At 35.1% G+C, this 14,409-nt stretch overlaps 1 protein-coding gene across 3 annotated transcripts in view; it reads left to right on the forward strand.

The window, feature by feature from the left end:
• Positions 1-14,409, forward strand: part of LOC134542263 (protein peste-like) — a 115,580-nt gene that overhangs the window by 92,911 nt on the left and 8,260 nt on the right. For 2 of the 3 annotated variants that reach the window (XM_063386378.1, XM_063386379.1), the window contains exons 7-8: positions 5,475-5,766; positions 6,713-6,786. In XM_063386378.1, coding sequence (XP_063242448.1) covers positions 5,475-5,766; positions 6,713-6,786 — 366 coding nt within the window. The remainder of the gene's footprint in view (positions 1-5,474; positions 5,767-6,712; positions 6,787-14,409) is intronic. The other variant, XM_063386380.1, reaches the window with a different exon arrangement.

Raw genomic sequence — 14,409 nt, forward strand, 5'->3', positions numbered from 1 at the left:
AAGTAAATGGAAAAAATATCTTATCAAGCAGTGTGGAATCGCATTCCGTAGCAAAGCTTTCCATAATATTTTTGCTCCGGTGATCGCAAATGCTTCAATTAGAATAAACATTTAGTATATTGAGATCTTTATAAAAGCATTTATTTATCAGATTTTCGCAGCATTTATTTCTGTTGTCAATGAAAATCTGTCAATCATAGATTGCATACAAGCTAGACTTGCGCATAATAGTTCGCGACCGGGAGCGCTCCTTTTAGTTCGCAGCTCCTTGGCGAACTAGGCCGCTCTTTTAGTTCGTCCGCTCCCATCTCGAATTCAAAGAAGACAGGTCGCAGATAGTTCGTTTGCTTTTCAACCGCTACTGCAGGCGATCTTCTTTGTATGTTATAGTAGTTATTTTTTATAATGATCAGTGTTGTGAACACCTAGATTATTATCCTTTTTTGGGTTATTATACAGCAAATGAGTAAATAAAACAATAATTTACATAATTGGGTAAAATGGCCTATATAACAGTTAGGTTTTTATTATTCACTTATCATACACTATAATCGAAAAAAATTTAATTTATAAAAGGATTTATTTTATAGCTAGTTTAAGAAATATTATTTATGAAATATGTGTTTATTTTAGTGAATAAAATACCGTTTTATAAATATACAAATTTTAATTTTTTTTTAAAGAAATAATCAACAAAAAATGCGTTATTTTGTACAGGCCACAAAATTATGTATATTATTATGAAAAAAGACCCATTACGCTTCTAACTTGTTACCTTACAATTAGACATAGAAAAACTAATAAAAACTCTTAAGTAAGATTGTATGCTAATATGCTTAAGAATGTGTATGTTCATTAGGACCTATATATAATTCAATAATTAAATATTAGCAAGTTCATCACTTAACATACACTGTAATCAAAAAAATTTAATTTCTAAAAGAATTTATTTATTAGCTAGTTTAAGAAATATTATTTATGAAATGTGTTTAACTTAGTGAATAAAATACCGTTTTAGGTCTATAATTTTTTTTTTTTTAAGTTTTAGAAATAATCAACAAAAAATTGTTTGTCTGTAAAGTCGGTTTACGGACGATAGTTTAACGTGACATCATAACAAAATATTGATGAAATTATTTCATACATTTATAAATAAAATTTAATCATTTTTATTGAATTATCACTATTAGCCTATGTATTTATACAAAGAAGGGGTGAAACGAAATCTACAATTTAATTGATAAATTTACTTTTATTTGCACTCATTAATTCAAATATGTTTATTACTTTAACGAAGAGATTATTTTAACTATACGTTTTATACATGTTTGCTATTTAACTTCTTCCAATCTGTGTTATTCTGTTAAGGATATGACGATGGTAGGAAAAGTAGGAAACGAATGGAAGTGTTTCAAGTTTAATGTGCCTCGAAAAAGTCAAATCGGTGGTTGTTCCAATCGAGTGGAAGAGAGATAGATGCGGCACAAGCGTACAATGAGCGTAACGGGACAATGTGCGTAACGGGACACTTTCGTGCGTGCAGCCGGCGTTCATCGATTTATTAGACGTCACGTCAAAAATAAGTTTATTTAACAATGGTTTTATATAAGTCAAAATTTTAATATTAAAGTTGTCATCAGCTGTCAAAATTATTTTATGAATATTGAAATCATTTTGTAAACACTGATATAACTACCTAATGTAATTATGTCTGACTTGTTCTCAGTATACACCACGGTTTCCCCACCACGAAGTTACCGTGCTCGGACACGAGTATAAAGCTATCATCATCAACAAAACTATTATATTTGAAAATGTTTCATTGCAGTAAACATTTGCAGCGATCAAGAGTCAATATTTTTGTAAAGTCAGTATCCGTTAGACGTCTGAAATTTCAACTATCCGACCCGAGCAGATAACGATAGCCAGCCGAAAAGACCAGCGACAAAGCCGTAACTAATACCCGAAAGGGAGAACGAGTGTCGACTTTTGATAAGAGCCAGATCATGTGCACAGAACTAAAAGAAGGAGATCGGAAAAAGAACGAACTAATGAACTGAGGAGCGAGGGATCTGGGAACTAGTTCGCGTAGTTCGTCTGTGGGATAGTGATGGGTCGTTAGTGAACGATTCGTTCAAAAAGAACGAATCTTTGAGAGAACGAAATCTTGCGATTCGTTCGCGATGTAAAGATCCGGCTCTTTGAGAGCCGGTACCTTGAAAGATTCGGAAGAACGAAAACGCGGAGAGAACGAGAGAACGAGAGAACGAGATGAGAGAACCGGCCACGCGCCCGGTCTGATTCGTTCGTGAAATGATTCATGACGTCAGGAGTCTGAAGAATTAGTAATCACAGCGTGCGCATGTTCACATGAGCAAACGATAACTGATCAAATAAAATAGGGTAACATGAAAAGTATCTATACCTGAAAATGTCAACTGTTAAGTAGTGGTTTAAAATTGCTTTTTCACATTCACATACACAAATTAGGAAGAAAAAAAAACTAAAAAAAAAAAAAAAAAAAACCATATGAATTAAAAATAACAGGGAAAGTAACTACAAATGTTCACGCTTACCATTTTTGGGTTAATTAATGTACTTCATTTGTTTCTCTTCATACTGAATCGCAGTAGTAGTATTAAATTTTTGTCTTTTTTTCTGTAAATGTGTTGGTCTACTACATGTAAACACTTTACTGTCACTAAAGTGTAAATAGCTTATATATTAATATTTGTAACTTAAAAAGTAATAAAATATAAATAATCTTGTTTCATATACGCAACTGTGATTCACTGGCTACAGAAAGCAATGTTCAAATTCAAATACAAAAACACGTACATAATACTCTAAAGGATGAACGAGTTAAGACACCTGATAAAAGAGCCAGATCCCATACACAGAAAAGAACGAATTGACCGAGATGACCGAATCGTTCTGAACGAATCATTTCACGGAACTGATCCAAAAGAACCGACTCGGTCAAAAGAACCGTTCTGCCCATCACTACTGTGGGAGCGCTCTTCCAAACTAGTTCGTTCGCGAACTACACAAGTCTAATACAAGCATATTTAGAAACAACCGATAGATTTTTGTTTGGAGCGCACAATAATATCTGAGAGTTGTAACAGTTTTTTTTTATTTGTAACTCAATATACTAAAATATACTCAATATATATAACTCAATATACTACTCAGTATCATTGTAGGCAACATTCAGATTGATATTTGGATCAGCTTGACAAAGGTCATCAATGATAGATAAGCTTGATTCCATTTCTAATGATTCACAATTTCTGTACACAATCTCTAAGTTAAGAGCTTTTTCTTGTTCATCATTTACATTTTTCTTTTTTATATTATTCAGTGCACAGTAATGTGGACACATTACATAAACTAAAATGTTGCTTTCCAAAAAAAAAAAATTCTAAGGACTAACAGGGTGAGGTTGGCTTTCATCACCAATTTTGTCTGAATTTGTAGTGTATGTAGGGCTTGACTAGAAATGAAAGTGACAATTGGGAGTACCAGACGGCCAAGCAGTTAGGAAGTACAATTTTGTCGCATTTTGGTCAGTACGTAGTCTTTTGTGTTGGCGTAATTTCCAAGCAGTAGTTGGTGCAGCTGCAAGAGTTTGGATTCATAATGAAAGAATTGTGGATTTGAGTCCCCATTTGGAAACATTTTTCTTTGGCTTATTTTAAATTTTTACGATACTTATGCCACAAATGAACCAAAATAATGCATAATTTATTGTATTTATACTTTTATAAATATAAGTAAAATACATTTTGCATCATTTCGGTTCATTTGTGTCATAAGTATGGTAAAAATTGAAAAGCCACAGAAAAAAATGTTTACACACAGAGACTTCGAACCCACAACCCTTGCATTACAAATCTGAACTCTTGCCTCTGGCGCCAACCACTGCCTGGAAATTACGCCAACACAAAGACTTGTATATTTACTGATCTGCAACAAAAATTTTATTTCTTAAATGCTTTGCCATCTGGAGCTCCCTCTCGGCACGTTCATTTCTTGTAAATCCGGACAAAATCGGTAATCGGAAGCCGACCTTCCCTTGTAAGACTTTTAAACGTAGACAGTTTTGTTAACTAAAAATTGGTTATTAAATCTATAAAAAACAGGCAAATGAAAATTCTTTGTAACCAAGAAATTTCTTGCACTGCCATTTCATTTTTGAATGTTTATTCTTAATATATAATTCAAAAGTTTATTTAAATCTACTGTACATTTATTTAGACTTGAGATTATGATGTAAGTTGATTTAAATCAAAGAATTGTCTTGATTTAAATGGCAGTCAACAAGTACAATTCCACATTGGAGAACAAATTATTGTAATTATCATACTCTGTTATACAAAATGTATTTAAATAGCACTGTGTTGATTGGCACTTGGTTTTTCTGGGATGAATTAGGGCTTTGCTTAGAGGCAGGTCTATATAGTTTATTTTTAAATGTTTACATTATTTAATAAAAAATTATTTTTCATTATTATTTTCATTAATGCAGTTGTAAATTTATCATATAAGTAATGTTTCTGATGTTTCAAAAATTAAAATAAATAGAAAATTATAAGGTTTTTTTTTTTAATTTAGCCTTTATATACCTGTATAATGTGTCCAAAATTTCAAATCTAGTTTGGTGGTTTTTTAGGAAGAAAATTCCAATTTTTCCATTATTTTTATTCAAAAGCAAAAATTAAGGTCTAAAAATTTGTAGGATCAATATATATAACTAATACCAACATAACCTAATAAGATGATTTGGATAACTCTCTAGGACCAATTCAGTATGCTATATGGCATAATATTCCCAGGATTTTATCTCATTAAGCTTGTAACTATGTGATTGCACACATTATAACAATGGTTGTGGGTTTTGGTGTTGTTGTGGGAGACGGTATATTGTTCTTGTCACTTCCCACGCAGGATGTGTTCATGTGGAGTAGGCTGTAGGAAAGATAGAGAAAGAAGAGTGGGTAGTGAGGATTTGGGGATTACCAGCATGACACTGTAGCAAGTATGCACAGGAAAGAGGTTCCTCCCTCACTGGCTAAACCAAACTGTGGTAGCAAATTAAGGAACAATCCAAGGCTTCCTGATAAGCTACTGGATGGACAATGGCATTTGAGTGTACACTTCAGCCTCCAGGAAAGAACATAAAGGTTGTCATCAAAGTTCTAGATGCCCAAGTTGAAATGCAGGAGCACTCAAGAGCCAACTTGAACTAGTGCATGCTAGCTGGTAGGTAGACCGTGATATCTATGGGAACTTAAGTGTGTCTTGCAAGCATGTACCTCTGAAATGAATGACACTGGGTTGGTGATGGGTGCCATTTTGTTCAAACCAATACTAGGCCCATTTAATGTGTCTGTGGATGGCCTGGATGAAGTACAGGATAATGTAAACTCTGGTTTGTTCCAGACTAAAGTCTTTGCCCTCTCTTCGCACAGGTCGCTCAGCTTGGACTACGCACGGGAGCAGACGGTGCATGGCTTGCGCGGCTATCGCTACTCTGCTGGCGCCAGGAACTTTGATGATGGGACGTTGTATCCGGACAACAAGTGCTTCTGCGGGGGGAAGTGTGTCCCCTCGGGAGTGCTGAATGTGTCCGCCTGCCGCTTTGGTGGGCCTGCGTTCCTCTCCTACCCTCACTTCTACAAGGCTGACCCGTACTACCTGCAGCAGGTGGACGGCATGGAGCCAGATCCGGACAGCCACGAATACTATGTCACGTTGGAGCCGGTCAGTAGCGTGCCTTTTTGTTCAATTCTGAGTTAGTTGTAATTTTAGTGTACGGCACAAGCTGCAATTTGGAAAAGTAGTGTGTAGTCACGTGTTAACTTTGATATACTGGAGATTGAAATTAGACTTTATTGTTAAGATAAAAAAATCAACCTCTAGGCAATTAAATAAAATTTAAAATGGAATGTAGCACATGTTTTAATAAACTATTAAAATATTATTGGAACAAAAGCATAATTTTGCATGGAAATGTTTTGGAAACATCTGTTAACTCCTGGAACATTTTTTAAGAACTTCAAACATACTATATGTTCTCCTCTCCAGTATTCTAAAATGAATAAACATTTTCTCATTTCCATACAGTGAAAATATTTTGAATGTTTTTAACTTGATACATTCAGTATTGAATAGCTTAGAACGATTTTCACATTATGCATGCTAAGGTAGATCAAAAAATAATTGACATGTCATATTATGGGAGTTAAAGTGATTTTTCTGTTTTTCATAAAACCTTCATTTCTACCCCTTTGGTCAGATATTACCCATTAAAGAACTTAACTTCTATATTTTATGTATCAGTTTAGAACTGAACTGTGAAAGATTAATTCAGTTATAGTGTCCGTAAAAATGTGATTATATAAACCTTTGAGTTGACTATGGTTTTACGTATATGGAGCATGAAGCAAAAAACTGTATAAAATATTCCCAAAGTCTCACAATCATGATGGCTACAACAGGTAGTATTTCTTTGAAATACAACTAAAATGTGGTAGGCTCTTATGGGTTGTCATGAAAAACTAAGTGCATGGACATTTAGAAGATAAATTGATGTGAGTATAATTCTGTTTGATATTACCTGTGTTAGTAAATGTATGGTAAAGAAATGGACATGTATGGATACAAAATAGATCAGAATGAATTGTAAATACATGTTCTCTGCCAACAGACAACTGGAATTCCTCTGGATGTAGCTGTCCGTCTACAGATAAATATCAAAGTGGATAGCCACAAATATGTGAGGCACGTATACAAAATATTAGAATCAAAATATTTCAGTTGTAATGGGCATGGCCAAATATTCCACATCTAACTAGTACCATTAGTTTCTTAAGTCAGATTTCTGTTAAGTAAAACCTTGTTGTATCTCCCATGAATATACTTAACTAGGTGAACAAATTCGAAGTGCCATTGTATTAGGTATGTGCTTGGGCAAGAGAGCTTACCTAAACAGTTAGTAGGCGGTGGTAGCTCTTCCCCTCCGCTTCACTTGAGGGGGTTGTTTTAAGAATGCCTTGTCTGCCATGGGAGAATGTTGAAATGCACAGCATCACTTTCAGGAATAAAGTTAGGTTTAGTGTGTGTCTGGCTGCAAACCTGCTCCCAGTCTGGCGTAAGCACCCGAAGTGAAGAATGCTATATTTATTAAGAGCTGGGAACACAGCAGGATTTGCATGGGTTGGCTTTGCAATTCCTAAGCTGCCCCAAATGCCTTATTGTTAGAGCCAAGATTATATGGTTTTATTTTGAACCTGATTTCATCATTTAAAACCACACATTTCGTCGTTATTTCCTCTTTTAAAAAAATATTGGTTTTTAAAGCTATTCTTGGTACTTGCACAATATATTTCACGATTGTGACATAAAAAATACCAGTTGGGCCTATTGTGTTGTTTAGAATCACATGTAATCAACATTGTAATGTTCTGGTTAAACATTTTCTCTTAAAAAGTACCATACATTCTCAGGAACTGTCAAAAAATCTGATATTTTGGCACCAAAACAAAAATAATTGGAGAAAAAATGGCAAAACTCACATTAAAAGCTTATAAAAAGCCATTATTTAACACGCAGCATATATTTTGTGTGGGTTTTAATAATCGTACTAATGTTCGTATAAAAAGAGAAAAAAAAATTGGACATTCTGCCTAACAATACGGCAGCAGTAGCTTGTGCAACGTAAGTGGGAGCGCGGGAATATCGTCTAGACAGGCTGGCGGCAGCACAGGCGGCGGATGCATGATGTCATACGGCTTACCTCTCCTTCCCTTGTCCAAACTTCAAGGTTCATCCCTCCCAGGCATACAAACCATCGTGTCTCTCTCCCCTTCTCCCTCAACGTCCTTTGGCATGTGATACTGTCAAAATCCCTCCTCCCCTTCTCCAAACTGTGTGCAATGAAAGCCAGGTTTGTATAGTCTATTTCTGGTAAAATGAAAAATTTTTTAAGGGCCCCCGCGACAGCCATTTACCGTTAATTTTTTTGATACAATTTATTTGATAGTTACACAACATTATTTCTGCTGGAAAATCACTGAAACTTCAAAATTTCTTTAATGGAAAAATTTAGCAGGGCCGTAAAAGTATTCATTTTTACCACAAATGAACTATACTCGCCCTTCCTGCCGCCTGCCGGACAACATTCTCGGTGGGTGACGAATGGCAACTAGTCGTGTGCCGCGCACAACCACGAAAAACCTACGCGATTTACAAACTACACTAGATATCCAACTGGAGTCTGTTTACGAAAAGCATTTAAGAATTTGTTAATGCCCAACTGGTTCTTTTTATATCGGGGATCAAAAGGATTTAGAGGAGATAAAATGGCTAAAAGGCATGTTTTCGAAGTTTTAGGTGTAAAAAACCAGTTACAAATTTCTTGAAAGTATGAGAGGGAAATGCATTACACCTTTATCTTTATTTTTCCGCCATATAATGTTACGGTCACCGCTCAAATTTCACAGTTATCTGACGGGAACGAGATGACTGCGCACCAGTTCAGAGCCTTGCACTTAAGGTGGGACATCCGGGCACACGTTAGCAAGCTGTCGCAGTGTCTGAGCGACGTGGTGCGAGGGGAAGTGGAAAACCCGAACGCTTAGCTACCCCCACTACTAGCCGCCGGGGGTGGTGGACGGAGTCGCTGTTTGCCACCCCAAACCGGTTATTCTATCGGAGCGGGGGAAAGGGGGTTGCGAAGGAGGCCGTGTGGTATTTGGTATTTGGCGTGGACTCGCTCTTCCTCTGTCCCTTGAACAGGCGGAGACGCGGAGTCGAGTCATCCCTTGTTCATAGGCCAGTGACCTTGAAAGTGCTGCGTCAATAAGCTGACCGTGGAGCGTTTACTTGCAAACTACTGGTAAACTGTCAGTGAGCATTTATCGTGTTTTGAAATAAATGTTTAATTAACATCGATAACAATTTTTATTTATTTAATTAATTATCTTGAAAACATTCTTTGCAGCTCATATTCGTGCAGACAAACGTTATTTGTTTAGGATGATAAGTAAAGAGTATGATTTTCAATGCAACGCGCAAATCATTAGGTAAGTTAATAACAGAATCTCTGCCTTCATCGACTGTCGAGACCTCACTATTGAGGAGCCGTAAAACTCTCTCATCCTAACCAACTATTTAGTTGCTCCGATATCATCGCTAGGTATTTAATATACATAAAATAAAATTGATAAAATGAATGTGTAAACTGAAGTTAATGTCCAACTTGTAGGAAATAATTGTGTGAATACCTTAAACAATAATTACTTAAGCATTTGTATCAGCAACAAAACCAGTTGTTTTTACGTGCATTGTGGTAGGCAGAGTAGTAAACTGGCATTTTTGTACTGTATCGTAAGAGTACTTGTCGGCCGCGTCTGTTGTACTTATAAGCGGTAGGTTGTAGGCAGGCTTTGATCTGTACTCACCCTGAAACTGAATACAGATTTAAAGACGTGATTGACCATTAGATACAATTAAATGTAATCAACCAAACTACCTATTTTCATATTTATTTTCCTAATAAACTCACATAGATATCCTATCAATTTGGTTGGAAATATGTAGGCTATTGTGTGTACCTTGACACGAACCTACTTCTCAAAAGTTAGTTAAGTTAGTTAAGTTCTGGTGCGGTAAGAATATTTTAGTGTTCGTCATTGTATTTCATGACAAAACATATCAAATTAAGTCGTTTCAGTAGGTAACAAAACATTTGACGTATACATGGAATCTGAAGAATCACGAACTGCAAACCATTCGATAAATAAGTTAGTAATAATGTTCACTCATATTGTAAACATGATTGCAAATGCAGTGTATCTCAAGCATAGGATCGTAGATATGAGGCTTGGCAATGTGGCCGGCAGGGCCACATTTTTACTTGTAATTTATTTTTGTTGCTGGTCTTTAGTTTTATATGGTTTTTATTTCACGTATTTTTACGCTTTTTTTAATTAATGTTAATTTATCTGTAAATTTTTTTAATTATATTTGTTTCTGTTAATTAGTTATACGCAGTTTGGTAGCTATCGATTATGAGTTTAAGAACATAGATTGTGTTTCACGTAAATACCACTTGGCGAGCGCCCGGCGGTTGGCTGATGACGTCAGACATTCGGCTTGCCGGGAAGAAAAAATCAGCTGGGGCCGCGAGAGTTTGTGCCGAGCGACCGTCGAGGACAGAGCCATGTGACGGCGCGGACTGGTATGCCGGACGGCAACGGGCGACGAAGAGTATTGGGATGGAGGCTCCACGATGGGTGACAGGGCAAATGGATTGTCCTGTGGTACAGAAGAAATCAAGGTAAAGAGAGGCCGCGATTTTGATTTTTACCCTCGTGGTGCTGCACTGGTTTTTGGCAAACCTAGTGAACTGTGTATTTTCCCATACTAAATTTTATTTGGACGGAACTTTTATTAGCCTGTTTGGTGAAGAGGCCCATTTGTTTCACACGTTGTTCCAGTGTGGGATTTTTTAATAAGGTCGCCCGTTTGCCTGTAGTTGCAATAAAAGTATAAGTTTGGAAGAAACGAACATTTTGCAATTTGTTTTTGAGACTTTGTCATCGGAATTTGCATACGTAAAGTTGGCATTTAGCTAATATATCAGCTTGTGCAGTATTATTAAATGTATGCGATCGGTATTGGACTACATGCGCAGCCTGATGTTGGTGGGTGCGGCCATTCTACGTTTTTATAAAATCATTGGCAAGTTAATAAAGAAGTAAGACTTTGTTTGAAGCTGATGATAAATACTTCTGTGGTAACATGGTTATGTTACGTGAAGAGTTTTTGCTACATTTCCCTTAAAAAAAAAAATAAGATAATTTTTTTTTGGTCATCGTTCACGCCTTTGTGAATTCGTACCTATGGCCCGGCGTGGCATTAGACTCTGGAGTTGGTGAGGAAGGTCAGGAAGCCAGCGCACGCCTAGGATATTAACTTTGTTTTTTTGGCAAGTCTTTAGCAACGAACATCTGAAGAAAGACTAAACCGTTGATTGAGAGTTTAAGAACTTTATTTAAATAATTTGTTTGTACTTCAGTATTATTTTTGTAGATTTTTTATATATTTGTATTGATTGTCTTGTTTGATTTTTGGTATTAGGGCAGTCAGTAAATTTTGATATTTTATAGTGGCCACGCCTCACGCCCTTATATATTTTTATACTTATCAGTATTTATATTTTTACGATTTTTTAAAGGTTATTGTTAGTATCGTAAATGGGGATAAGATGCTGCCATTATTAACGTCAGCTTTTGTAACTAAGCTTGTATGGTTATGTATAGTAAAAATTATTTTTGCAAATTTCTATTTTTTAATAACATACGTCCAAAGTCTTGCCTCTTGTTTGTTTAATGGGTACTCTGCTATTATAGCCTTTGAATTTTTTGGCCTGACCCCTGGGCAGTGGTGTGGGGAATTTATATTGTTTAGCTTTTTATGCCTGGTTTTAATATTTATTTTTTCCCTTCGCGCCCAGAGTGAGTCGGGGACGCAACCCCTCTTCCAATTAAGGAGGAAGAAGGGTTTCAGCAAGTTCTTCAGAGGTTTAGCGAGCTGTTTGAGATAGGTAAAATACTGTTTCTTTCATAATACGAAACAGAACTTTACATAACAATAACAGTGTAATTAAACGCTGTTAATTGTTATGATTAGTGCTCGTTTCAGCTAATTATAATATTTATTCATGTAATATAAAATCATATAATATAACATTTTTCAGACAAACAAATAAAAGTAACAAAAAACTATTTCAATGTAGCAACTAAATAGTTTATTTGGTATTGTACATATTAAAACTCACCTGCCTGCAAATTTGTGGACAGAAACGAAATCATTGTTAACATTAATTCTCACAGCATATATCAGTTCCTACTCTGTATTTTAAGATTAGTTGGTGTCGTGTTAAAACCGAAAATAATTTAACTTATACTTTTAATGACAATGAACCTAAAAAAATTCGACAGAAACGCTTCATTGGGTTCAGTTCTCAAAGAAAGTAAAGGAACACTGTAATAATTCCAATACAAATACATTCAAGGCGAATATATTACACTTGTACAGTTTTCGAGAAAACTTTAAAACACAAACAGTAGCCTATATTGTAAATTTCATTTTACTGTGTTCTTTCAAATCGGATTTTCCATAGTAGCAAATTTTTAAATGTCGATAACTATAACTATGTCAATGTAGGGTTAGGCCTAAATGATATAGGCTAATCGACAAATTGACAAATTTTGAATTCGTCATACATTTTTCATTCAATAATCAGTTAAAACCATGGTTTAATCTCATGAAAGAATATGACAATTTATTAAAACTAATTGGGAACAACATGACCAACAATAAATTTTCAATACCGTCTGCTATGAAATACCCCCAAAAAATGTGATAAAAAAAATATTACAACTCGTAGTTACAAAATTCTGTTATATTAAACAATTAATGATTTTTCGTTTATACTATTATTTTTTTCTAAATATTACACGTCCTTTCCGAAAAATTAGAAAAATAATCTACATAAACCGTAATTTGTTGGAGCATAAATTCAATTTGTATATTTAGTCATCGTTTCAATACATATTTACAGCAAATAATACAAACACTGGAGAACTGTATAAAGTAATTCAGTTTGCACATTGCATTCATTTGAACACACATTTACAACATATAATTCAATTATCACAAACATGATTTTATAATTCACCTCATCATGTGCATTCGATTTCATTATATTCCACAAATATTAAGAACCATATAGGTAAATATAATGCGAGTAAGCACTAGAGAAAGTTTATAAAGTGTTTTCATTCGTAAATTTATTTTAATGATTCTGAAAAAAAAGTAACAAAGTAGTTGATTGATAAGTATGTGTACCTATATGAACATATAACAGTAACACCTAAACATATAACAGCACACCTAAAAATAAAACTTTTAAATTATTGCCTTTATTTATGAAAACCTGTCACTATGAAATATATCTCACCATAATCACAAATATAGTTTTTTTTGTTTTGTTTTGTTTTAATGAACACTCTGCTGATCCTGTGATGATCCTGAAATAGCTGGGCACTGCTTCCCAAAATTCAGTATGTAATCAGAATTTCTTATTGGCATAGAAAGTCTGTATCTAGGCCCTAGGGTCAATTATCTCTGGTAATAGACTATCCATGTAAAACTTAACAAGTTTATCCTTCATTTCTTTATGCCAGTAATTGTCGTCCCTTTTTATCCTTTGATAATACATACCCTTCCTATTCCAGACAATGTATATGCAATAATTTATTTTTGTAATGTGTAGCTGTCCCTGCACTTGAAAGAAATTATCATGGTTTTTGTTTAGTACAATTTTTCCATCTTGACACGTAAATGATTAGATCTTTCCCTGAGCTATCGCATCTTCTCGATGTAAGTCTGCTGAAGAAAATGGGAATTTAACTTCCACTATACCATCATCATCTATGATACCGTTTGGAGAGGCTCCCAAAAATTCTAGTTGCTCGTCCACAAACAGACCACATGGACGAATAGATATTCCTAAAGAATTCTGCAAATCTTTTAGTGAAACTTTCTAGTTTTCTCGACCATGCATGATTGCTTCATTCCGTATTGATGTTCCATACAGAATACTTTTCACATGCGAGTCACATTTCGTTGTTTTGCGGCGTTTACAAACTGACCACACTCCACTCCCACTTTGAAGTACTGTAATTTTTTCTAATTTTTTTCTTTGTTCATCACTTCTTCTCAGTGAATCAAGAAATAAAGAGCGTTCTTTCTCAAACTCTTGATCATCCATGTCTGGTCGTTGTGCATTTGGTCCATAAAAACTATCTTTGTCACAAAAACCCGAAAACAACTTCTTTGAGCATTTCTTGGACTACTTTGGATATTTCTTCTGCACGTTTCTTGAATGTATCTTTAAATCTGTTCTTCGTTTCCTTTTAAATTGGACGTCTTTGCAGAAAAATTGAGGACTTCTGCCATACATTTGCTTGTGTATCGTGTAGTGAGCTGTTCCTGTGTTATGCTGTACTACTGCTCCAGCACATCTTGTTTGGTAACTATTTCCTCTACAAAAGTTGATTCTTTTCCCTCCAGTGTATTTGGAAATGGAAGAATTGTACTGTTCAGCAGCATTGTTGTCCATACAGTATAGCAAAGTACGAGTATTCCTGGCAAGGTGTTTTGCTGCCAACATAACTTTTTCAAACAGTCCAGTGCTTATCAAATCATTGATATTGGAGCTTTCTTCTGGTTTTGCAGCATCACAGAATAACCCCCGTTCTGCATAGTTTCTATGGCTCCCAAATACATGATTTGGCCCATTCAAAATATCCTTTCTTAGCTCGGAAATGCTTA

Source organism: Bacillus rossius, assembly GCF_032445375.1.
Source record: "Bacillus rossius redtenbacheri isolate Brsri chromosome 4 unlocalized genomic scaffold, Brsri_v3 Brsri_v3_scf4_2, whole genome shotgun sequence".
Lineage (NCBI taxonomy): Eukaryota > Metazoa > Arthropoda > Insecta > Phasmatodea > Bacillidae > Bacillus > Bacillus rossius.